Below are 24,531 nucleotides of genomic sequence, written 5' to 3'. Positions count from 1 at the left end.
TAAACTCTTGAGCACTCTGGAGATAACATGTTTATCAGTTTACTGTCTCTTCAGCCTCCCAGAAACTGTTTTTACTCAGAATCGGATTTACCAGTGCATTTATATTAACCTTCTGTACATGCACAACAATAACTTGCCACTTGTATCCACTCTTCAGGATGCTTCCTTGAGGCATCAGAGTCCTTACAAATTCATTTTCCAGTCATAGACTAGATCATAGACTAGAGCCCATTTAGATATGTTTTGTTCTATAGCTTATTTTTAGCAAAGTTAAAATTGTACTTTATAAGAATTATTTATACTTCACCTTTGAGATTATACTTCTAAACTTTTTTTTTTTTTAATGTTTATTTTTGAAAGAGAGACAGAGACAGAGCATGAGTGGGGTAAGGGCAGAGAGAGAGTGAGACACAATCTGAAGCAGGCTCCAGGCTTCCAGCTGCCTGACGTGGGGCTCAAACTCATGAACTGTGAGATCATGACCTGAGCCAAAGTTGGTCTCTCAACTGAGGCACCCAGACACCCACCCCACTTTTAAATTTCTTAAAATACTATTTTACCATCTTTTTTGCTAATACCTCATTTTGTACTGACCTCTGATTCACTATTGTCTGGATGTGTATGCATCAGTATTAAGAAGTCTTTTGGGTTCAACCACATTTCAGTCTTTGGAACCAGAATTAGGTGGGGAAATATTATTTGTTTCTATAAAATCTTTGATGTTGCACAGATTTCCCATCTTGTATCCAAATACCTAGAGATGAAAGCATTTCTATTTTGTGATACTCTTCTGATAATAATTCTGCTTTGACCATTGAGTGTGGGTTTATGTTCTGTGTAAATGAAGCTGTTCCAAAATACAGTACTTTGTACTGTGTAGGGGTTAGGAGAGCCAGACCTCCCTCCCTGGTCAAAAATCTGCATATGACTTTTAACTCCTCCAAAATATAACTGTTACTTTACCAATAATTTAAACGGTCAGTGAACCCATATTTTGTTTGTTACATGTTTTATATTCTATATTCTTACAATAATGTCAGCTAGAGAAAAGGAATATTAAGAAAATCATAAGGTGGGGTGTCTGGATGGCTCAGTTGGTTAAGCGACCGACTTTAGCTTAGGTCATGATCTCATGGTTTGTGAGTTCGAGCCCTGCGTGGGACTCTATGCTGACAGCTCAGAGCCTGGAACCGGTTTCGGATTCTGTGTCTCTTTCTCTCTCTGCCCCTCCCCTGCTCATGTTCTGTGTCTCTTTCTTTCAAAAATAAATAAACGTTAAAAAATTTTTTTAAATCATAAGGAAAATACAGTACTATACTGTAGAAAATCTGTTCTAAGTGGCGCCATGTAGTTCAAATCCACATTGTTCAAGGGTCAACTGTGTTGTATTCTTCCTCTTCTCTTTTTCTTTATGTCCTCTCGGTACTTACTTGTCCAGAAATCTCCTTGGTAGCTCCATTGGCGTGTTCAGACTCTTTGGGTCTTTACTGGTATCACTTGGAATGATTGTATTTTATATTTTGAGTACTTATCAATTACTGCTTCTGAAAATATTTTATGCATCAGTATTATGTATGCATCAGTATTAAGAAGTCTGCGGTGGAATCTCAGTCCCTAGGATCAAAATCTGTCCTCACACACAGGCTACCTCTCTGTTCATCCCTTTGGTAGTCCTCACCTCTTGAGACAACAGGGTGGTTTTTCAGGGCTTGTTTTCACGTCGTCTTTAAGCAGTGTTTCTAGTGATGAGAACTAATTCCAGTGTACGTTTAAGTCCTAGCCATGGTACTTAATTTCTTATGTGACTCCAGGTGGGGAAGATCCTCACCTCTGCTGGTGGTTAGGACTAAATGAGATCATACATGTGAAAGGGCTTTCTAAGCTTCATGAGGCACTGTATAAATCAGTGTCTGGTAAGAATTTTATCTCGAATGAATTCTGCTGTCTTTCTCAGAGGGAGTTGTATTATCGAAGACTACAAAAAGCTAAACAACTAGTTTAAAATTAGATCACCGTCTTCCTCTGCTATGAATAGCTCTCTTTGACTTTTTCCTATCAGTGCAACCTGTTAGTTTTTAGGGGTTGGTAGTAAAAAGGCTCTCTGAAAGAGCCCTGCAGAGCTGTGTCTGTTACCCCAGGTGCGGCGCTTCAGTTGTTACTAGTGCGGTCTCCCTGGGGGCTAAACAGCTGGACAGCTCTTAGGAGGCTCCCCACCGCCCCCCAGCCTTTTCTGGGGGGTGTGTGTGTGTGTGTGTGTGTGTGTGTGTTTTATGGTAAAACCAAAGTAAGTTAATGACTAGGGAATTATTAATAAAAAAAAAAACTTGTGTTTGAAATAAAAGATTGTTTTACACATTTGTATCGAAATATTCTTTTTTTAAAAAATAGTTTATTGTCAAATTGGTTTCCAAAATATTCTTTACTAAAAGTTAAAAATCATGTTAAAAAAGTTTTTTAAAAAATCCAATAAGATGCCAACTGAGAAGTCAGTTACTGCTTTATTAGAGCCAGAAAAGTATAAATTATGAATTTCTTTGTTTTGTCTTTTAGAGCTATGCCCAACCAAGTCTTCAGTATATCCAGGGACAGCAGATTTTCACAGCTCACCCACAAGGCGTGGTGGTACAGCCAGCTGCAGCTGTGACCACGATAGTCACACCAGGACAGCCTCAGGCCCTACAGCCGGTAAGCTGTCCTTCAGGGGATAAAATACTCCTTGGCTGTGTACCTTATCTTTAGAAGGTCTACTTTTGGTTTAGGTTTTTATTCTTGTTTCTTTCACTTTGTTTTTTGTTCTTTAACTTTGGTAGTTTCACTCTAGGATTTGTGTCTCAGAGGCAGCATTACTCAACTATTAAAAAAATTCTCTAGGTTTTACCACTATGTTGATTGATCCATATTTTGTTCCCGGTATCCCTTTTATTTCCAATTTAAATGGACTGGCCTTGTATTTTTATACTTTGCTATAAATTTCTCAAGTAACAATTTTGTAGAGTAGCTATTTGTATTTTATGGAGTACTGGAATATGATATTAGACTAGACCCAAGGACTTGGAGTATAGAAATGAACTACTTCACTGTACATGTTATATAATATATAGTAAGAGAAATTTTTGGTGTTCTGCAACATACGGAGAAGGAAGTGGTGAAATCTTGATGAAGTGGGAAATAGGAGGTTGGCATTGGAAGCAATCGAGAAGCGAAACAATAACTTGATCACGTTAGCACTTTGGAGTTGTGACAGCTCCAGAGAAGTCTCCTGCAGCAGGCTGGTGAGTGATGGTGGCTTCAGGCAGGTAGGACAGTTAGTGGAGATAGAGTCCAAAGACTGCATGTGAGACAGTTGGGGAGTGAGACAGTGTGCACTTACAGCAGGTATTTGAAAGCTTGCTAGGAGTTGGACCTTTCTAGGAATTTTGAATACTAACCTAAGACTCCATTCTTATCCTTAGAAGCTGACATACCAATAAGAGAGTTGAGGATCACAATGAATAATACTAAAAGTAGAGATTAGTGTCACAAAAGGTACAGATAGTTTGTGGAAGGAAAGAATCATTCCCAAGTGTGGGAAGGATTAGTAATAAGTTCTGAATGATTTTGAAGTATTCTTCGGTGACATGGAAGCTTAAGAAAAAGAGGTCACTTTATAGGCTGGAAGGAGGACTGAAGGTGGAACTGAAGCAGGACCCCAAAAAGAACAGCTGTGTGAAGTAGGATTAGTGGTATGCACAAAGCAGAGCCTGAGATCTCAGGTTCCTCTTCTATATTAATTGGCTTACATCAAATGAAAATTAAGGGCCTGTATTCTTAGAGTAATTTATTATTAGTCTGCTAGATCTGCTATAACAAAACACTACACACCGAGATGCTTAAACAGCAGAAATTGATTTTCTTACTGCTCTGGAGTCTGGAAGTCTGTACCATCAAGGTGTTGGTGAGATTTGGTCTTCAGACCTCTCCTTGCCTTACAGATGGCTGCCTTCTCCCTATATACATACATATTTTTCTACGTTCCCTAATGTGTCTCTTCTTCTTAGGAGAACACTACCCTTACGACCTCAGTTAACCTTAATTGACTCTTTAAAGGCCTTATCTCCGAATATAGTCACATTGGGAGTTAGGGCTCCAACATAGGAATTTGAGGAATACAGTTCAGTCCCTATTTAGGGATTGTGAGGTTTTTATGTTTTTTGAAATGTGACACTAAGTTTTTAAAAATATAAATATGAAGTTTCACACCCACAGGGAAATAGACAAGAGTTAAATGTTAACATTCTATCATACTGCTTCTCAGCCTTTTTCTTTTTTCTTCTTTTATTATTCTACACTTTATTTTTTATAATTTATATCCAAGTTAGTTAGCACATGGTGCAACATTGATTTCAGGAGTAGATTCCTTAAGCCCCTTACCCATTTAGCCCATCCCTCCCTTCCAAAACCCTCCAGCAACCCTCTGTTTATTCTCTATATTTTATGTTTTGTCCCCCCTCCCTGTTTTTATATTATTTTTGCTTCCCTTCCCTTATGTTCGTCTGTTTTGTATCTTAAAGTTCTCATATGAGTGAAGTCATATGATATTTGTCTTTCTCTGACGACTAATTTCGCTTAGCATAACGCCCTCTAGTTCCACGCATGGAGTTGCAAATGGCAAGATTTCATTCTTTTTGATTGCCGAGTAGTACTCCATGGCGCGCACGTGCGTGCGTGTGTGTGTGTGTGTGTGTGTGTGTGTGTGCGTGCGCGCGCGTCTTTGGTTATTGTTGATAGTGCTGCTATGAACATTGGAGTGCATGTGTCCCTTCAAAACAGCATGCCTGTATCCCTTGGATAATTATCTAGTGGTATAATTGCTGGGTTGTAGGGTAGTTCTATTTTTAATTTTTTTGAGAAGCCTCCATACTGTTTTCTAGAGTGGCTGCACCAATTTGCATTCCCGTCAGCTTTTTTCTTTAAAAAAGATCAATCTAAAGTTAATTCAGCTAATCAGGATCCAGAAGTTGGTGTATGCCACTTAGCATTAAAAAAATTTTTTTTAATGTTTGTTTATTTTTGATAGAGAGATACAGAGCATGAGCAGGGAGGGGCAGAGAGAGGGAGACATAGAATCCAAAGCAGACTCCAGGCTCCCAGCTGTGAATATAGAGCCTGACATGGGGCTTGATTTCACAAACCATAAGATCACAACCTGAGCTGACGTTGGATGCTTCACTGACTGAGCCACTCAGGCACCCCTAAGCATTGTTTTATTTTATTTTTAGTCTTTTTTTTTTTTTTTTTTTTTTAAAGAGATAGAGCGTGAACAGGAGAGGGGCAGAGAGAGGGAGACACAGAATCGGAAGCAGGCTCCAAGCTCTGAGCTAGTGGTCAGCACAGACCCCAATGCGGGGCTCGAACCCACAAATTGTGAGATCATGACCTGAGCCAAAGTCAGATGCTCAACCAGTTGAGCCACCCAGGCGCCCCTGCATTGTTTTTTCAAGGTTGAAAGATACTGCTCTAGATAGTGAGCTCCTGAATATTTTTAAATGTGATATGTTGTATGGTGAACTTGGAGCCAACTGTCAGCTTTCTGATAGATCCCTAAAGCTGTTTATATACTGTGTCTCTGATCATTTCCCAGATTGAACCTGTTTATCTTTTTTTTTTTAAGAGGTAGAGGTATATTTTTACATCTTGCTTAAGTAGGCTACTTTGTCCTTTTTAGCTAGATTAGAAGAGACGTCACTGATGAAGAGTTTATGTATGTGTTTCTTTTTAGCCTGAAATGGTAGTGACAAATAATCTTCTGGATCTGCCACCCCCATCTCCTCCCAAACCAAAAACCATTGTCTTACCTCCCAACTGGAAGACAGCACGAGATCCAGAAGGGAAGATTTATTACTACCATGTGATCACAAGGTAAGAAGGGCTGTGTGGACATGCCCAAATCAGTTTCAGTTGGTCAAAGAAGCTGCCGTCATAAGGGGAGATTTATGATTACTGGCTTGATGTCATTTGGTGTTCACTGTGCTTCAGGGCTGCTAGATTTCCAGAATCACATCTTCAAAGTTATGTCATATCTTTTTAGATAGACAGATTTTGGTATATTTTTAGTCTGCAGGACTCCTTTGTAGAAAATTAAAGAGTTTGTAAAAGATGATAATGACTTGATCTAACATTGTTGGTATTAGGAATCCTGGGTAAACCTTTTCTGTAAAAGGCTAAACAATGAATATTTTAGGCTTTGCCAGCCAAACACAAATACTCAATTCTACCATTGTTGTGCAACAGCCATAGAGCATACATAAATGAATGGTCATGTCTGCCCAATAAAACTTCATTTACAAAAATAGGCAGTAGGTCAGATTCAGTCCCTGAGCCATAGTTTGGTGACCCCTGCTTTTTATAGAAAGCTCAATTCATCTTTTTCATAGAAGTTTTAAAAATACATGTCTTTTAGACAACATATAGCTTTATGTGAATATATGTAATTTCTGTGTGTGTGTGTGTGTGTATGTATGTACTCACTGATATATAATCTTATGTGAGTTGTTGGGGTACATGTTTTATAATCTTTCTACCAATCCATACAGAACATTATCAATTAATATCAAACTACAGTATTTTTAGTGCCTGCTTATACTTTAAGGGATCAGCAAACTATGCGCATAGGCCACTGGTATTTGCAAATAAAGTTTTTGGGGGAACACAGCCACTCCCATTTATTTAGGAGTTGTTTATGGATGCTTTCACACTATACTGGCAGAGTAGAATAGTTGTGACAGAGACCATGTGACCCAAAAAAAAAAATCTTTATTCTGTGATCATTTATAGAAAAGAAGTTTGCCAACTCTTGTTCTTTTGTATAGCTATACAAAATTTTATTTAACCCACCCTCATTGATGGATTTTCACTGTTTTATATATAACTCTAACCCCGGATATCCTTTCAGACACTAATCTTACTACCTTCTTTGGGTAGATTTCTAGAGGTAGAATTGTCCGTCAAAAAAGGGAGACATTTTAAATTGATAATTGTTGTCAGCTTTCTATGAAAAAAATTGTACAAATGTAGACTCCCATAAAAAGTGTACAATGATGCCTTTTTGTTCATGTAATTTCTTTTAATGTAAGTATAGTTGGTAAGAAATCTTATTTTCATTTCCAATTCTTTTATTGTTGAAATGAACCATCTTTATTGTTGGCCATTTGCGTCTTCTGTGATTTGCTTGTTTGGGGCATCTACCCATTTTCTGTCATTATTAGATTTATTTATCATGAGTATGCAAATATTTTCATTTGTTATGTCTTACAAGTTTAAGAAATTTCATACAATTATTTTCCTTTATGGTTTTTCAAGTGCCTGTGATGTTGCTGACAAAAGTTTGGTGTAGTAGGAAAGCACCAGCCTGCAGAGGCATGATTGACCCACCAGATACGTTGCTAGATCTCTGAGGCTTTTGACATTTTTAGTGATTGTCCTTACAACATTCCCTGTGACAGCTGACTTCAGACTCCTGAATTAAATTTCCTTACTTCCAGTTGTTACCTCACAGATCTAGATGTTTAAAAAAAAATTATATATATATATATATCAATGCTTTCTTATTTTCAAAATAACTATAACATGCAATGAGTTAACATGGTAGAAGCCTTCTTGGAGTCAGTTGAGAATATTTGGGACCAAGGGCACAAGTTTTTAACTTGAAGTCTTTTCCATGCTGTGAGTCATTAAAGCAAAGGGGCACAACCACCGACAAGAAGACTCCCAAAGGAAGGAACAGTTTTCTACATGACCAAGGATTGTGAGGAGTGTGTGATTTACTTTGTTTTGTTCCAAGTAAATGCTAGGTACAATCGCTGTTTATCTCTTCACCTGCAGAGGGAAGTCATAGGAAAGGACTGACTCCATGTGCTTTTTAGGTTTTGCTGAATCCTATTTTCAGAACATTAAGAAGCCACATGAGAAATAGACAGGATGTTTGGTTTTACTGCTCTGTTTGACAAGGCAAACATTGCCACCTCACTGGCTAGAGAAATACAGTGGGCTAAGCAATGTATGTCTATGGGATGGAATCATTGCTGCTGGGAAGATAGCAAAAGACTGTTTCTATCTTATGAAGCTGACTTCCTCTATGTCTCATTACATATGTTGTATTTTATGTGTATATGAGCAGAGATGCCTGTGCCAGAGTTCTCTGTTTTCTGGCCATGACAGCATGGCTGTTCTTACCTTCTTCTAGGCAGACTCAGTGGGATCCTCCTACTTGGGAAAGCCCAGGAGATGATGCCAGCCTTGAGCATGAAGCTGAGATGGACCTGGGGACCCCAACATATGATGAAAACCCCATGAAGGTGAGTATGGTTTACACATGTTTCCTGATCATCTGGGAGTCTGTGTCCGGTCATTTTGCTGGGCCTATAGCCATGTGGTGATTCTGTTTTCCTTCTTGTTCTGGAGAATTAACAAATGTAGTAAATGCTTGAGAGGCCAAGGACATCCAAACAAACAGTACAGAAGTATGGTATGTAGAGCAAAAAATACAAGCCCTTAATTTCTTTTCAGCTCCTCGCCGATGAGTTTCCCTTTCTGGAGATAGATACTGTTAATTAGTGCAGGAGTTCTCAAACTGGGAGTAATTTTGCTCCCTCAGGGACATTTGGTAATATTTAGAGACATTTTTGGTTGTTACAACTGAGGGGATGCTACAGGCCAGAGAAGTCACTAAACATCTTAAAATGTATAGGACAGTCCCCCATAACAAAGAACTGGCCCAAAATGTCAGTAATGCCAAGCTTGTAAGACTTTACTTTGGTGTGTGTTCTTCCAGACCTTTTTGGGAAATGTATACACACAAGTGTTTTTCTTTATTTCATTCATTCATTCATTTATTATATTTTTAAAAGTTTGTTTATTTTGAGAGAGAATGAGCATGTGAGCAGGGGAGGAACAGAGAGAGGGGGAGAGAGGATCCCAAGCAGGCTCCACATGTTGGCAAAGACATCGGGGTCATTCCCACAAACCGTGAGATCATGACCTGAGCAGAAATTAAGAGTTGGACACTTAACTCACTGGTTACGCCCAGGTGCTCTTAGTTTTCATTTTAAACACACAAATAGAATCATAGTATTTATACTGCATTGTAACTTCCTTTAATATTTCTTAGCTCTTTGAGGCACCTGGCTGGTCAGTCACAGCATGCAACTCTTGGTCTCGGGGTTGTGAGTTCGAGCCCCATGTTGAGTGTAGAGATTACTTAAAAATAAAATCTTAAAAAATATCTGTCTTAGCTCTTTCCTTGTGGATCTGCTACATTCTTCTTGATGCTCTGTGTTTCATTTTAAATGTATTTTAGCTCATTAACTGAAATCTTACGTAGATGGTGTGTTTTAGTGTCCTGCCACTTTGGGATTCATGAGTCTGGGGGAAAGTTAACTGTTTACATTAAAACCTCACCGACGGAGTATCCTCCACCACCCTCTCCCTAACACACACACTCCTTTTTTTTTTTTTTTAAGCTTTAGGACAAATATTTTACAATTTTAGAAACAAAGAAGGCAAAAAAGAGCTTATTCCTGATCTCTCCTTCTGACAAAACAGTAATTAAGATTAGAGGTTAAGTAAATGAAATACACAGTGACTGAAGTATAACCATTTTTATCCCTGTCCACTTGTAATAGGACCCATTATCTCCTGGGGGTAAGGTGTCTTCAATGAAATAAAAAACCATATTTCTGTGTCCTAAGATCTAAATAGTATCCAATTTTTTTTTTTTTAAATGAGAAGAGACTAATTAAGTCAGTGGAGAGGTAGGTAGGGGAGAGGAAAGAGGGCAGAAAGGAAGGAGGTGGAGTGAAAGAATCAAAATGGAAACAACGCACCTTCTCTCATTTTATTCAGTTGGGGGGAAGCATTTTCCTTCCTTCACCATATATTTGGCCTTCGCCAAAAAGCAAGCATTTCAGTTAAATTCATGTGGAGCCTGCTAAATTTCAAATGAATCACTGGAGTCACTTAACCACATCACTGTAGCTGTGGTATTGTCACATTTTCTTGAATCATTTAGGAATATGCTCAGGATTGTTAGGCAACTGCCATTTACAGTATCCAGAAGCTAACACACCACAAACAAAAAACCACAACAGCTCCTCTTTGCAGACTTCTGTAGCTATTTTAGTAATATATTTTGAAAAATAAAGTTTGAGAAGAGATCCTGGTACAGGAATATAGCTGAGCTCTGAGACCAAATTTATAAAGCATATTAAGAGACCTTACTTTTGCACCTTTAGCCATTAATCATGATTCAGTGTTTTGGTCTGGTATAGAAGACTGACTGCAGGAGAAGTATAACTGCCAAAGCCCACTGTGTACGTACCGCTCAGACGGGTCTGTTCATGAGGCTGCATCTGATAACATGGAGAGAATAAGTAACATGTTCTGGGCAAGACTGTGGGTTCTCAACTCCTGCCCTAGATATAGTAAATATATGCACCGAATCCCAGAAAAACTGCAGTGCCGTAAATTAACATGATATTCACAGTGACGACTGTGGAAAAATGTGAGTGTATAATTAGGTTTTAGTGGAAAACTGTTTTACTTTATAATCTGTCTGAACATACTGGAGTGTGAGTTCAAGTTAGGATTAGAATTAATACTTGTGTTGTTGTTATTACTAGAAGGCAGGCAAAATAACAGACTTTTAGTTTGATTGGATTTGAAAGTTGGGAGAGAATAGTCCACAGGTGGACTGTGTAGGGATGCATATCATCCATCCCTTTCATGAATTGTAAATATGAAGCTCACATGCTTACATTGTGAAAGTCTGTGTGAAATTTGAAGGGCCAGACCTCAGCTGGGAAATTGGTCAGAGTATGGTGGATATAACTTGACTGTGATTAAGGAACTTTCTATGGCAGCAGGGAAGTGTTTTCTCACAGGGTCTCTACTTACGAGTTTAAACCAACTAAAAATTATGATTTTTGTTTTCATTGTATAGTGAGATAATCAAGATGATTCTGAAGGTGAAGTTCTACTTGGGAATGACTAAGACAGTGGGATTTCCACAGTCTGATGGAAGAGTGTTCCTTGGTGCTCTTCTAAAATGTCAGTGATAAGAGAGGGAATATTTTCTGTTTTCAAATAACTGTACCACACTACTCAGTAGCATTATTAAAAGAGATTGCTTGACTTTAATGCCACTAGTAAGAGACCACAAAGAACTCTGTGTGTTTTTAATATATAGTTTTTGAAACCTGGTAATAGGGGCGCCTGGGTGGCTCAGTTGGTTGAGCGTCCGACTTCGGCTCAGGTCAGATCTCATGTTCGTGGGTTCGAGCCCCGCATCAGGCTCTGTGCTAACAGCTCAGAGGCTGGAGCCTGCTTCCGGTTCTGTGTCTCCTTCTCTCTCTGCCCCTCCCCCTCTCATGCTCTGTCACTCTCTGTATCAAAAATAAATAAAACATTTAAAAAAATTTTTTTTGAAACCTGGTAATAGGCTTCTGAAAGAATAAGATACTTTAACTATATGCTATTATTTTTTTGTTTAATTAGTGAGCGTGTATTACATTCTCCAGGGCGTACTTCATCTGATGTAAAGGGACAGACTAAGAAAGCTAAGAAATCAGCACATTTGTTTTTATAGCAGAGAGGTGTTTGATTGAAGGACTTCCACCATAATGTATACTTGTAAGAGTACCACCAGAATTTTCTTCAACCCACATAGTGTAGCTTTTCTCTAACATTTCTTAAAGGCTAGCCTCCTGACATTAGTTTCAGTTATATCATTAAATTATTTCAGGAACGTTAAACAACGCACAACAAGGAGTCCATTCAAGGGTCTGCAAAAGCAGATCTAAATTTAATGCTTATTTCAAAAAATAACTCTTCTATATAGCTATGCTCCTATATGTTGGGATGTGTAAAGATGAGAAGGAGTGGGAGAGTATAAAGAGGAAACATTCCTCCTAGCTCTTAATTGCCTCAGAGAGCTCACATAAAGAGACTTCTAATGGAAATTTAAAGATGTCAACTTTCAGAGAAAATAGAGGAATTATTCCATTCTTCTTCACCATAGTACAAATACATAAATAACTCTCTTAGAATTCAAATCATAATGAGGGTGCACAATGTAATTAGGCTGCCAAGTATACTTCTTATTGTGAACAAATGGTTGAAGGTTAGAGGTATCTTTTCTCCTAAATGGAATCATAAGCCAAAACAGGGCTTATAACTTCAGTTTCTTGAGTAAATTTGACCTCTTCGTGAAATAAATAATTGTACCATTTCTATCTGAGCAGAAGAAAAAATCAATTTGAGGAGGTTTTACACTTAATGTTTGATTTTATGTAAATGACACCTTTGGTAACCGGCTCAAAACATTCTAGCCATGTAATTCAGAAGAAAGGAAAGCTTTCCCTGTGGCTATTTGCTTTTGTCTAAACTTTTTCTCCCTTAGTTTCTATATAGTCAGGAGCTGAGTCACCCTCAGCTCTTAAGAAAATTGATCTTGGAGGTGCCTGGGTGACTCAGTTGGTTAAGCATCCAACTTCAGCTCAGGTCATGATCTTGCAGTTCATGGGTTCAAGCCCCACATCAGGCTCTGTGCTGACAGCTCAGCGCCTGGAACCTGCTTCAGATTCTGTGTCTCCTTCTCTCTTTGCCCCTCCCCTCCTCACACTCAGTCTCTCTCTCAAGAATAAATTTAAAAAATTAATTTACCAAGTTATGCAACCATTACTATAATCTGTTTTTAGAACATTTTTATCCCCCCATAAGATTTTTCATATCCGTTTATAGTTAATTCCCATACCTACCCCCAGCTCAATGACAGACCTGGTTTTTCTTTTCTTTTTTTAAATATTTATTTTATTTTGGGGGGAGAGTGTAAGTAGGAGAGGGGCAGAGAGAGGGGGCAGAAGATCCAAAGCAGGGTCTGCACTGACAGTAGCAAGCATAATATGGGGCTTGAACTCACAAACCATGAGGTCATGACCTGAGCCAAAGTCAGACGCTCAACTGACTGAGCCACCCAGGTGTGCCAGATCTGTTTCTTTCTTGATAGATTTGTCTTTTCTGGACATTTCATATATAAGTGCAATTATATAATATACGGTCTTTGTGACTGGTTTCTTACATAGTGTTATGTTTTCAGACTTCATCCTTATTATAGCATGTATCAGAATTTCATTTTTATCGCTGAACACTATTCCCTTGTACAAATGGACCACATTTTGTTTACCCATTCACCAGTTGATGGACGTTTGGGTTGTTCCCACTCTTTGGCCCTTAAAAACAATGCTGTGTGGACATCTGTGTATCTCTTTGCATGTGCATTTTCAGTTCTTTAGGGTAGATACTTAGGTGTGGAATTGTAGGATCATATGACTGATTTATGTTTAATTTCTAAGAGATTGTCAAACTGTTTTCTAAAGTAGCTATATCATTGTACATTTCTGCCCCAGCAGTATGTGAAGGTTCTGTAGGAGAGTTTTTATAGAAACAAGTACCCAGAGAAAACCCCCATAACTCTCATGTTCTTCCAGCAAAATCTCGTCAGACATTCACTCTGTATCTTAGTTTCTTAGCCTTTCATCTCTGATTTGTCAGCTTTACCTTTTCTTGTATTTCTATGAGAAAACGTAAACAAAAGGTATCTATTCTGTTATTAACCCTTTGATCTGGCTATAACAGAGAACAGAGCAAATGAGTTTTGATCTTCCACCCAAACTTGCCCTGAAGGACAAGTCAAAGGCTTGAGGTGTCAGTCTTTGTATCCCTTCTGGACCATAGTCTCTGATATCAAGTTGTATTCTGACTTGGATAGCTAGGGACTTACTTGGATCCAACCTTCCTAACCTTTACAACTGCATTCACCTTGCTAGCAACTCAAAAGATAGGAGAAGGATGCCTGTGGGGTGTTTCTCATCTTTAGGGCCTTCATATAGATTTTAATCCCCTTAGAGGTACAGAGTATACTACTGTGAATTTTCATTAATTTACATGTTTTGTGTGAGGTATTTGGGATAGAAAAAGAAAAAAAACTGAATACTAGTCTTCAAGAAGTTTATTCTAAAGAAATAGCCACATATATAAACCAAACAATAGTGGGATAATTGCTATATTAGAAGTATGTACAGGAGCTCCTGGTTGGCTCAGTCACTAGAGCATGTGACTCTTGGTCTCAGGGTCATGAGTTTGATCCCCAGGTTGGGCATGGAGCCTACTTAAAATAAAAAAAAAAATTAAAAAGTATGTACAAAATGCTATGGGAGCACAATGATTAATGGTTTGGGAAGATGTGTCAGTGAAATGTCACAAAACATGATTTTACCTTATAGCCAGTGTGGGGCAGGAAGGAGCATTCTAGGTAGAGCAAGCAGTTTTTGCAAAGGCATAAGGTCAGGACAAGACACAGTGTATATAGGGAAGAATGTATTTGGGTGAGTTTGGTGCATACGGGGTAGTGAACAAAACAAAAAATAGGGAGAAGTCCTATTTAAATTATCTTATGATCTTGGTGTCCTACTAATGTGATTATTGTATAATAAGTACTTGGGAGCCAGTGAATGCTTTTAAAGCCGGGGAATCAGACCGGCAAATGTTTTCCCCTGGAGCAGAACAGGCTCATTTGAAAAGTTGAGATTTGTAGTAGGGAAGATCAGACTGGAGAGTGTTAGAATAGTTTAGGCCAAGTGAGGGACTAAGAGTGGAGATGTTGGGAATTCATGCAAAGACATTTGAGAGGCATTGTGGTTAAGGCTTTGCAAACACAAGTGGGTATGGAAGAGGCAAAGATGGCCCACCATCCTCATTTATTGGTTGGTGGGATAAGATCCCACTAATTCAGTCTGGGAGATGAAGGAAAGATCAAGAAAAGGTTTGGAAATAAGTTCATTATGGAATTTGAGCTCCTTACAAAATTTTGGGTAGGAATGGCTAATAGGCAGTTGTAGCTAGGTTTGAGAAATCAGTAAATTGGTGTTTTTTTGAAACCTTAAGGGTATATGGTATCTACATGGGGGGAGGTGTGTAATGGGCAGAGAATTCTTTGAAGAGTGCTATGTGGTACTGGATGGGTGGTTTTGAAAGCTTTTAATGCTGAGACTAAGCGTCTGTGAGAGCCCTCCTTCTCTGTTTTCCTCCAGTGTTGTTCCCTCCTCTTGGTCATCTTGTGCTCTCTTCCATCATCCGTCATTTGGTGAGTGTAAAGTTCAGCCTTCCCTTTGAGGTCCAAGACATGAACCATTGCTGACTGCTTGCATGATTGAGAGACAGCCGTTTTTACTACCATCTTCTGGCTTCTAATTAACATTCAGACACAAGTGTAGTAGGTGTCCTGAGTGTAACCATGTTATGTTAAAAGAGTGGCTGTAGAGTGTTTGTTGAATTGACAGAGTTGGAAAAGGATGGGATCGGAGGCCATGAGTCTTTGCTCAGTTGGTGGTCCCATCTTTGGCATTGGGGCAGTTTACAAAAGGATGCCATATGAAATCATTTCCCAGCAATAGAGAGGGAACCAGGAAATCAAGATTTGCAAGAGGCCTGTCAGAAACCAGAGCCCAGATCTCTGCAGAGCAGATGCTTAAGTGGCCCATAAGCACAACCTCCTTGGGCTGGGGACCCAGAGAGAAGCCCCCAGGGCTGTGCTGCACTCAGGGCCAGATGGAAAGAGTAGGAGGCCTTCCGGTTCGCAGAGATGTCTTTAAGGACCTTAGTTCCAGCTTTCTCAGCTCCACTTTTCTCTGAGGGAAATGGATGGGGCCTATGTGTAATCCAGTTAGACTTTTGAAACACTGTTTCTAGAAACTGCCTTAAAGATCTTCTTGCTCCTGTCCAATCCTCCCTTCCCTAACCCACACCTTTTTTTTTTCTCTTGACAGAACGAAGTGTGGTGCCTTATCTAGAGCCAAACACTGAACTAAATAATTTTGCTCTATTTGCTACCAAAGGTGATGGCACCTCCAAAACAGAATATATTGAGCTTTTCTTATTTTCAGGGCTCCTTCTTTCATAACCTTTTAATTGACATATACAGGCTCAGACACTGCAGAGATTTGGTTGAATCGTGTGTAGTGTTTCTGATAAGCTCAACTTCTGCTTCTGGATTCATGCTGCCCTGAAAGATAAAGTTCCTCCTTGAATAACATCTTCCATTTCATGTTCCAAAGGGCATTTAAATTCAAGGAGAAAGAAGCATTAGGTGGGTATATCATGCTCTCTCTCTGGCAGGACTCATTTCAGCCAGCCCCACACTCCTAAGTTCCAAGGCACATGGGCTTCATGACATGGTCATCTCTGTATAATAAAGGGTGAAGTTCGCCTTTGCCCTGTTACCCAGCCAGTATGTGGTTATCAGAGCCAACCAGTAAGCTTGAAGTCATTCCCTTTTTAGCTAGAAAGACTTGAAGCCTTACCTTGAATCATGTGAAGGTACTTGGGCCTTCCTTGTCATATTCATATCTGGTCATGTTCCAGCCGGATTCCCTGGAGTCCAGACGTGCCCCAGATGACCACAGGGTGAGTTGCTGAAGGCAGGAAGCTCTGGCTGTTGACCGGGCCCTCTGCTTGCATCTCATTGTGTGCTCCCATCTGGCCACTCTTCATAGATTCCCACCAGAATTCTCCATTGGCTGATGCCCTGTATGAAGCAACTGATGGAAAAGGCAACCTGATTATTGCTGAGGCCCTGGGAAAACACAGCTTTTTCATCCATCAGAGTTCTTTCTCCTCTCTGATGAGTTCCTAGAATCTCAGTGACACCACTTTTGCAGCACAGGTAGATGTTCTTGAACCCCATGAGATAGCCTGATATTTTTGGGGGGACCATTGATACCAGCTAATGGTCTTTCTGATGCTAAAGGATTTTTAATTGGCAGTAGGCATTTGAGAAGGTTTTTTAAAGTTTATGTATTGTATAGATGCTAACATTTTAATTGAGACCTTTCTGGAGTAAGGGAGGTTTTTCATGTTAGTGTCCATCAGGGGCTGTCCTTGGCTCTGACTCTGGCTCCTGGTATTGCTTGGCGTTGGTCCTGAGTAAGTGTTAACCAGTTTCTGAAATCATTTCACATGCCATTTGCAGACCACAGACCAAGAGGCATACATGAATTTCAGTACTCCCTAGAGCACTTCATTTTGGTGTATGATTTCATGGTGTAAAGTTAGGCACCCTTCATTTGAACATTTCCTTTCTCAGTCCCAGTTGCTCAGCACTCAGAAGGACCATGAGAGCTCCAAGACAGAGCCCAGTGGACTGAGCTCTGTAACTGTTTTAAAAAAGCTCTACCAACCTCACCAAGTCAGAGATTAAATTAGAAAGCTGTTAAATATGCGCTAGATTTATTTAGCTTTCTGAACACATACCCCTTTCAGAGGGAAGCAGAACATTTCTGTTTACACAGTACCCTCACTGAGAGCCTGGCCTCTCCTCTAGGATCAGGAGCCTTGAGATGGTTGTCATACCTCCAGGGGCTTTCTGTAGCCGTTGCTATTGGTGCTCGTTTCCGAGAGCTACAAGAGAACAGCTGCGGGTGTGTTGAGGTCTCCTTGGCTTATTCAGGCAATTCTTGATCCCTTGCTACCTGAGGTCTTACTGTGACGTACAGCCGCACTCCCTGCTACTGGAAAAAATAACCGCAAAACATTTGAAAATAGACTTACAGTGTGCTTTTTGGTCTTGTTTCCTGAAAACAGGTTGAATCTGCCCTTTCTGCCCTGCCCTCTCCCTCCTGCTCCCACAGCCTCAGAAAGTAGAAAAATGGAAAATATGTAAAACTTTTATAATAAATCAGAGAAAGCAGATTTGTAGCAGCCCAAAGCCAAGGGAGTTCCACCTTTCTCTGGACCTGGTCCAGAGCAAAGTGAGCTGAACGGCTCCTTCATCGCCAGCGCCTTTATACTGTTTATGGAAATGGAGGAATCTGAACTCGGGGGTGGTTTGGGAGCAGAAAAATTCTCTGCTCAAGCAGCTGGCAGAAACATGAAGTACCCATCATAGCAACTGTGGCTGCTGGGTCCATCTGAAATCTTTCAAAGGGGAATGCTCATAGATCTTTTCCGTGGAGGAGCACATTTAATAGCAAGGGACTTGATGATTGGTGTGGGCAAAGGTACAGGGGATAGCCTTGCATGGCAGGCATTCCAGATGCCACAGCTGCTCGCCCCATATCTGCTGGCAGTGCCCTCTTAGGGGGACTTGGCAGCCTCCACTCCAGCACAGCCAGAAGGGAGCACTTTCAGGTTTGTCGTCATCTTCCCATCCTCGGATGGAGTGTCTTCTGTGTCTTAGCATCCTCTCATCTGTTCATGGACTTGGGCGACCCTGTCTCCTTCCTCCCAGTACTGTGATAGGTCTTTAGTTCATTCCTGAACTGGATATCCCAACCCCCTTCCATGCCACTCCTGCATTCTGAGACTGTTTCCTACAATCTGGCCAATTCTGCCTTTGGAGGAGAGGTGACAAGTATCCATGGAGAGTGAAAGGGCCTGGATGGCGGGCAGTGGTGTGGTCTGACCTTCCAGTTGTATGGTGAAAGGTCTTCAGAGCATTTTCCTTTGTCCTGGAATCCCAGAATGTCAGAGCCAGGAGAGGTGGGGCTCACCGAGTCTAGGCCTCACCTGACACTATGGGTATTGAAGCACAGAACAGGGATTTGAGTGGTCCATGTCACACAGCACATTCCTTTGCAGGAGAGGGGACTCTGAAACAACTGAGATGTGTAGCTACATCACGGATGTAACTTTGACCTAGGGCAGAAAACTTGGTTTATATAGGAAGGAGGCCAAAGCCAGATGCCAGGATTGAAACACGCGGCAAGACTGGTGACAGCAGCCGAGCTGACTCCAAGCCATGCCCACTTAGGCTCCTGAATGGAGTCGGTGTCCCAGCTGGGGGAAAGAAGGAGGGTTCTGGAAATGCAGGGCGTCACTGACATGACCTCTCACGCCACCATTGTTGTGTTGTCTTTTGCATTCGTAGACATCAAAAAAGCCTAAGACCGCAGAAGCAGACACCTCCAGTGAGCTGGCTAAGAAAAGCAAAGAAGTATTCAGGAAAGAGGTAAGTGTTAGGCTACCCTGCCCACAGAAGGGCATTCCCTTCTGTGATGTGACTGTATAGTTGTCACCTGATGAGGGCACATTGGAATGGTCCTTTACAGGTGGGTATTAAGCATTTTCATATCCATTATCATTTCATCCCCATAACAGCTCTTGAGGTAGGCAAGACAGGAATTGTCATTCTTCTTATGCAGGTGGAGGATCTCTTAAGGTTCAGAGAAGGCAAGTTCTAGATAGAAGACCTGAATCCGGGCCCTCTGGCTCAAAGTCCAATTCTGTTTCTGCAGTTTTTCATTTGGTGGCTCCCTTATCCTCACAGGAGTAGGAGAAAGCAGCTTCTCTTCATGCTACTTGAAGTGTGTGTTTTCCACTGTCAGGACACTTGCCTGGTCTGCCTCAGGGCATCTAGGTTCTAAACTCCAGTCTTGATTCACTGACTATTGGAGGAAACAGACCCGTAAATAAGTAACGGCAGTTGTGTGAAGTGTGCGCCACCACAGGGCTAGAGGTCACTGTTCAGGGTGTCAGGAAGGGCTCTGGTGTAGCGGGTAGGGAATGGGCCACTGGGTCAGGAGGCACATAGCTTCAGGCCGTAGAATGTACAGAAGCAAAAGACAGCCTCATCCCTCCAGGGGATTATAAGTAGTCTGGGGTTTTGCGCAGGGTAGTGAGGCGTGTTGGAACATGAGGCTGAACAGTCTCGTGCTTCTTCATACAGGGTCTGTGTGTCTGGGAGTGACAGGGCCCCACTGCGGGACCTGGAGCTGGGAAGAAGGAATTCCTGGCTGTACTTGGGGAAGTGGATTGAAGCGAGAGAGTATTGAGGCCAGAAGACCATAGAAAAATGTTGAATAAAAGCCCTTTCCAGGGATAAAATTTAATTTCCTGCTGTCCCTGTATGAAGTTACTGGTGTTTCGGCTCAGCCAACCAGCAGCTGTTTGTTTAGTGCCTGCCTCATCATCTAGCCTTGTCCTTTGAACATCTGAATCCCCCTGAGTTTTGGGGATGGGTAGACCCTGTCTAGGGTGCCTCCTGACCAAATGGCTGTCATTGACCTCTTTGCTTCCTCTGTGCCCTGGGATCTGAGCACTGCAGATACTTTCAGAGGTCCTGTGCCAGGGTCTCTTTTGAGAGCCACTGGGTAGGACAGACGCCACAGAGACAGCTTGGGAGGACACTGGAGTTGTGTGTTGAAGAGGGTCCTGCTCTGGGTCTTCTCCCAACGCTGTCACACCACACATGCTTCCACGTGTTTCACATTGTGTGGTAGGGATCAATGAAGTGTAACACTGGGGCACCTGGCTGGCTCGGTCCCTAGAGCATGTGACTTAATTTCAGGGTCCTGAGTTCAAGCCCCACATTGGGCGTAGAGCCTAGTTTCAAAAAAAAAAAAAAAAGTGTCACACAGAATGTAAGTGACCTTCTATAACAAAATACCTGTGTTTCTGGGGTTGCTGAGCCTCCTGATGGTAGCACTGGCACACTCTCTCTATGCCTCCAGGGCTCAGAGAACTTCATTCTACTCTCTGCCAAGCGCACGAGATTTATTAGCTAAAACCTGGGGCTGCCAGGAGATTCAGCAGTGGAGTTCTGGCCTGGCTCTCCTCCTCCTGCTTGAAGTCAGGCTTGCTCTGTCTCTCTTAGGAAGCACTTTCCTTTGGGCGGGGGGGCAACCTAGGGTCCTCTTCTGTCCCCACCTCCACCCACCCCACCCTACCCCGCAGCAGAGTAGCATCTTTCTGTCTAAACCAGCCAGTCTGAGCGACGATAAGGGAAGGATTGGCTGTCTGATTATTTCCTCAGCACAGGCCCTTGCCCTCTCTGGACTTTTGAGCAGTGTGTGCACTTTCTCCTGCCTACAGATGTCCCAGTTCATTGTCCAGTGCCTGAACCCTTACCGGAAACCTGACTGCAAAGTGGGAAGAATCACCACAACTGAAGACTTCAAACACCTAGCTCGCAAGGTATCCCCTGCACTTGTGGTCTGATGGTGTTCTGGGCAAACTGTGTACCCTTCACCACAGAAAGTGGGTTTTTCTTGCCAGAAGCCCGGGCTGGGAACCCAGGAAGAGGGTGGGGGGGGTCTCAGAAGATAGGGTAGGGTAGCGTTGGTGGTTCTCTAACAGACTTGCAGAGCTGAGCTTCCCCTTTCCGGTGACCCCAGCACCAGCCTGCCCTAGCCTATCTCTTAACAACCCCAGTCTTGGTAAGAAGGGCCCTGAGGCACCAGGCTGGCTTCCCTCCCCTGAATCATTTCCACTGTGGTCTCTCTTCTTGTGTCCTGGACAGCTGACACATGGCGTTATGAATAAGGAGCTGAAGTACTGTAAGAACCCTGAGGACCTGGAGTGCAATGAGAATGTGAAACACAAAACCAAGGAGTATATTAAGAAGTACATGCAGAAGTTTGGGGCTGTTTACAAACCCAAAGAGGACACTGAATTAGAGTGACTGGTGGGGCTAGGGTGGGAGGACAGGCGAGCAGGTAGGACAGACTCGGGAGAAGAAACCCTGTGGCCCGCCGCCCCACCCCTCCGTCAGGGCCTTGCTACTGGTGACGCATCGCCCTGGGGAATTCAGACCTGCAGGTTTCAACTGAAAGCCACGAAAACGAGCTCCATCTACAAGTGATCCCTGGTCACTAGCTGTTGGGGTGTGTCTGGAGCCCCACCAGAGGCAAGGGCTTAGGGAAGGACCCCGCTAAGATCCTGGCCAGGCCTAGCCCCACTCCCAACCTGGGTCTCCTCCTTGGCGGTGCTGTCAGCGCACAGACCCATGCGCATCCCCACCCACGACCCCTCACCCTGACGATCTGTATTATATTTTAATGTATATGTGAATATATTGAAAATAATTTGTTTTTTCCTGGTTTTGTTTGTTTTTCATTTCGCTTTTAGCCTCTATGTGCTAGATCACAGGAAGACTTTGTAAGGACAGTTTAAGTTCTCCTGCAAGGTTTAATTTGTTATCATGTAAATATTCCAAAGCAGGCTGCCTTGTGGTTTCGGCCAGCCTTGTGCTATGTTGATAAGATTGATTTACTGCTTAAAATCACTTTACTTTATCCAATTTTTACTGAACTTTTTATGTAAAAAATAAAATCAATTAAAGAACTTGGCATGTGTGTTCCCTAAAGGCTAGTCAAGCCTGTTTGTATATAGTGCTGTCACTGGAGAAAGGAGAGATGGTGGCCATAGGAGTGTGAAGTCCAGAGTTAATCCTTGAGCTTGGAGTTCATCACAGGCCTTGTTCCCAACAGGTCCCACTGTGACAGACACTTCTGGCCCTGGGCTCTTGTGGCTGTGTTCGGGGTGGAGTCAGCTTTAACATGTATTCCAGAGCAAAGGAGGTGGGCCCAACGGCTCACTGGCTCTGGGGCTTCTTTACTTTGGTTGATAGGTCAGTCTGGAGAAGGGCACGAGAATTCCCCTTTATACCTCCTGGCTGAGGAGAGGCATTGGCCCTCATTACTCCAGAACTTGACTTCCCCAAGCTCACTGGAATGCTCTTTTGATGTTTGGGTTCCTTGACCTCCCCCACCATGCATCCTGACACTGGGCTTGGACACTAGAGGACCTCTGTAACGGGGTACAGTGCACAGGCTGTGAGAGTGGGCAGCTCCTGGAGGATGCAAGGCTCGGTGGCAACCCCTCTCCCCCATCACTCTTTGATGGACCAGCTGTCTGAGCTGTGAAAAGAGCTGAAGGCTTCAGGCCAGTCTGCGGCCATCTTTACAGAGACTGGTCCCATCTCTTCCTCACCAGGGCTATTGCTTCCCTCAGCAACGCCGTTGGAGAAGGGGCTGTGGCCTGCAAAGTCTTGGGCAGGGTGAACGCCTGGGCACTCGCCTGCTGCCTGCCGAGTGTTATGCTGGGCACCTTTTGTGCTCAGGTTGTGCTCATTCGATCCTTACAACCCTGAGAACAGCAGTTGGCGTTGTTTAGATGAGGAAAATTCAGTTCCTCAGATCCCCATTGTTAATGAAGGAGAACAACACCTATTTTAAAGTCCTAATCATTAGCATGGGGAAACACCTATTTAACAATATAGCCAGTGTTTTCCCATGCTACTGCAGCCTTCAAAACTATTTAAAGTACATTATTAGATCAAATGGATGGACTCCCCTCTTAACATTTTTAAGTTATTACAGAGAATGTTTCAGTTAATGTGCACATTAAAAGGGAGTGTTTCTCTTTTGGGTGGGTTTGTGGTGCAGGGGTGTGGCCCCGTGTCCTGCTGCTGCTCGCACGCAACCAAGTCAAACTCATGGTCTGACCTGAAGCTCCAGGTTTCAGATTTTCCGAGGAAATTTAGGTGGCTGTCTGTTAAAGGGTGGTGACCAGGAAGCTGAGTTTCAGATAGGACACCTTTGAAGAGAAATTGTTAGCTTAGCTCCCTGTTTTCAAAATCTTTCCCCTTCACACACCGCTTGACATCTTCAGACTCCAGTCCCCTCAGTTGTGAGAAGGGGCACCCGCTAATCCGGAAGCTGTTTGGTGCCCCTCTCATCGCCTGTCCAATCCTTGAGAGCCCTCTGGGCAGGCGACTCCCTGCCCAGGTAGCCTGGAGGTCAAGTGCACTGGTCTCACTTTAGAGGACTGGACGCTGAGCCTTTCCTACTCCCTCCTGGGCTATTTATTGCCCAAGGGTCACCTCAGGATGGAAGTGGCTGTAAACCTCCCCTTCCTTATTTTAAGGACAAGCTTTCTACGGTTAAGCAATCCTGGCTAACGGTTTCGGAGGTGCAACGGTAGCAGCAGCCCGGTGTTCAGTACTCGTGGAGCAGCCAGCCCCGTCACCTCTCAGCAAGAGGACAGGATCCACCCGAGGCCTCCCTGGGCCACCACAGAATCCCACGACTCCTGAACTTGGGTGGCTGTGTTGCTCAAGCCCTGAGCCTCATGGATGCCAGCCACTGCTCCTTCCTGAGCAGGGCCTGTCCGCTGGAGGAACCTTCCAAAGGCCCTTGCCAGCCAGCCTGCTCTTCCTTGCAGAGCGGGAGGGGATGCGTGGGTGCGGGCGGTTTGGTTGCAGCCGCCCTGCCCTCAGCTGCCCCTCAGGTGGGTGGGATGACCAGCATGCTTGCCCTTGGCTTGTGTGGAAACCATGGAAGCAGCTGTGGAAGCATGTTTGGAATGCCCTCCGGAGTCTGGAGCACGGGTCTTAGAGGAGAGCCATTCTTCCTTTTTCTCATCTAGTGGTGACCTAAGGCCCTGGCTTCCCAGGGCCAGTCTGCCTCCAGCCTCCTCTTGGTGCCAGTCACAGCAGAAGTCACAAAAATGGTCTCAAATCCAAGGCCTCTCAGTGCCAGTTTGAGAGTCTAGGGGTGGGGTGGGGGTGGGGGGGAACCTACCAAACGGCACATTCTGTTTACTGTTCTCCAGCTAAGAAAGCTAAAGTTCAGAAAGGTAAAAATGGCTCCCTGACATGCACAGCCAGCGAATGGCAGGTGCAGGATGCGAACTCGGCCTGTGCCTCCAGAGTGCTCGCATCTT

The 24,531-nt window shown here is 42.8% G+C and overlaps 1 protein-coding gene across 3 annotated transcripts in view; it reads left to right on the top strand.

Annotated features, from left to right (window-relative positions):
- The window catches only part of SETD2 (SET domain containing 2, histone lysine methyltransferase), a 91,574-nt gene extending 69,424 nt beyond the window's left edge, over positions 1–22,150 (top strand). The window contains exons 15-20 of one of the 3 annotated variants that reach the window (XM_029918811.1): positions 2,551–2,685; positions 5,759–5,898; positions 8,222–8,333; positions 18,956–19,036; positions 20,899–21,000; positions 21,326–22,150. In XM_029918811.1, the coding sequence (XP_029774671.1) occupies positions 2,551–2,685; positions 5,759–5,898; positions 8,222–8,333; positions 18,956–19,036; positions 20,899–21,000; positions 21,326–21,487 (732 nt within the window). In that variant the 3' untranslated portion in view covers positions 21,488–22,150. The other 2 variants (XM_029918812.1, XM_029918813.1) reach the window with 2 other exon arrangements.
- The last annotated feature ends 2,381 nt before the right edge of the window (positions 22,151–24,531 follow it).

The sequence above is a fragment of the Suricata suricatta genome, chromosome 12, assembly GCF_006229205.1.
Source record: "Suricata suricatta isolate VVHF042 chromosome 12, meerkat_22Aug2017_6uvM2_HiC, whole genome shotgun sequence".
Lineage (NCBI taxonomy): Eukaryota > Metazoa > Chordata > Mammalia > Carnivora > Herpestidae > Suricata > Suricata suricatta.
The sequence above is the reverse complement of the archived record's forward strand: the minus strand, read 5'-3'. Positions and strand labels throughout refer to the sequence as shown.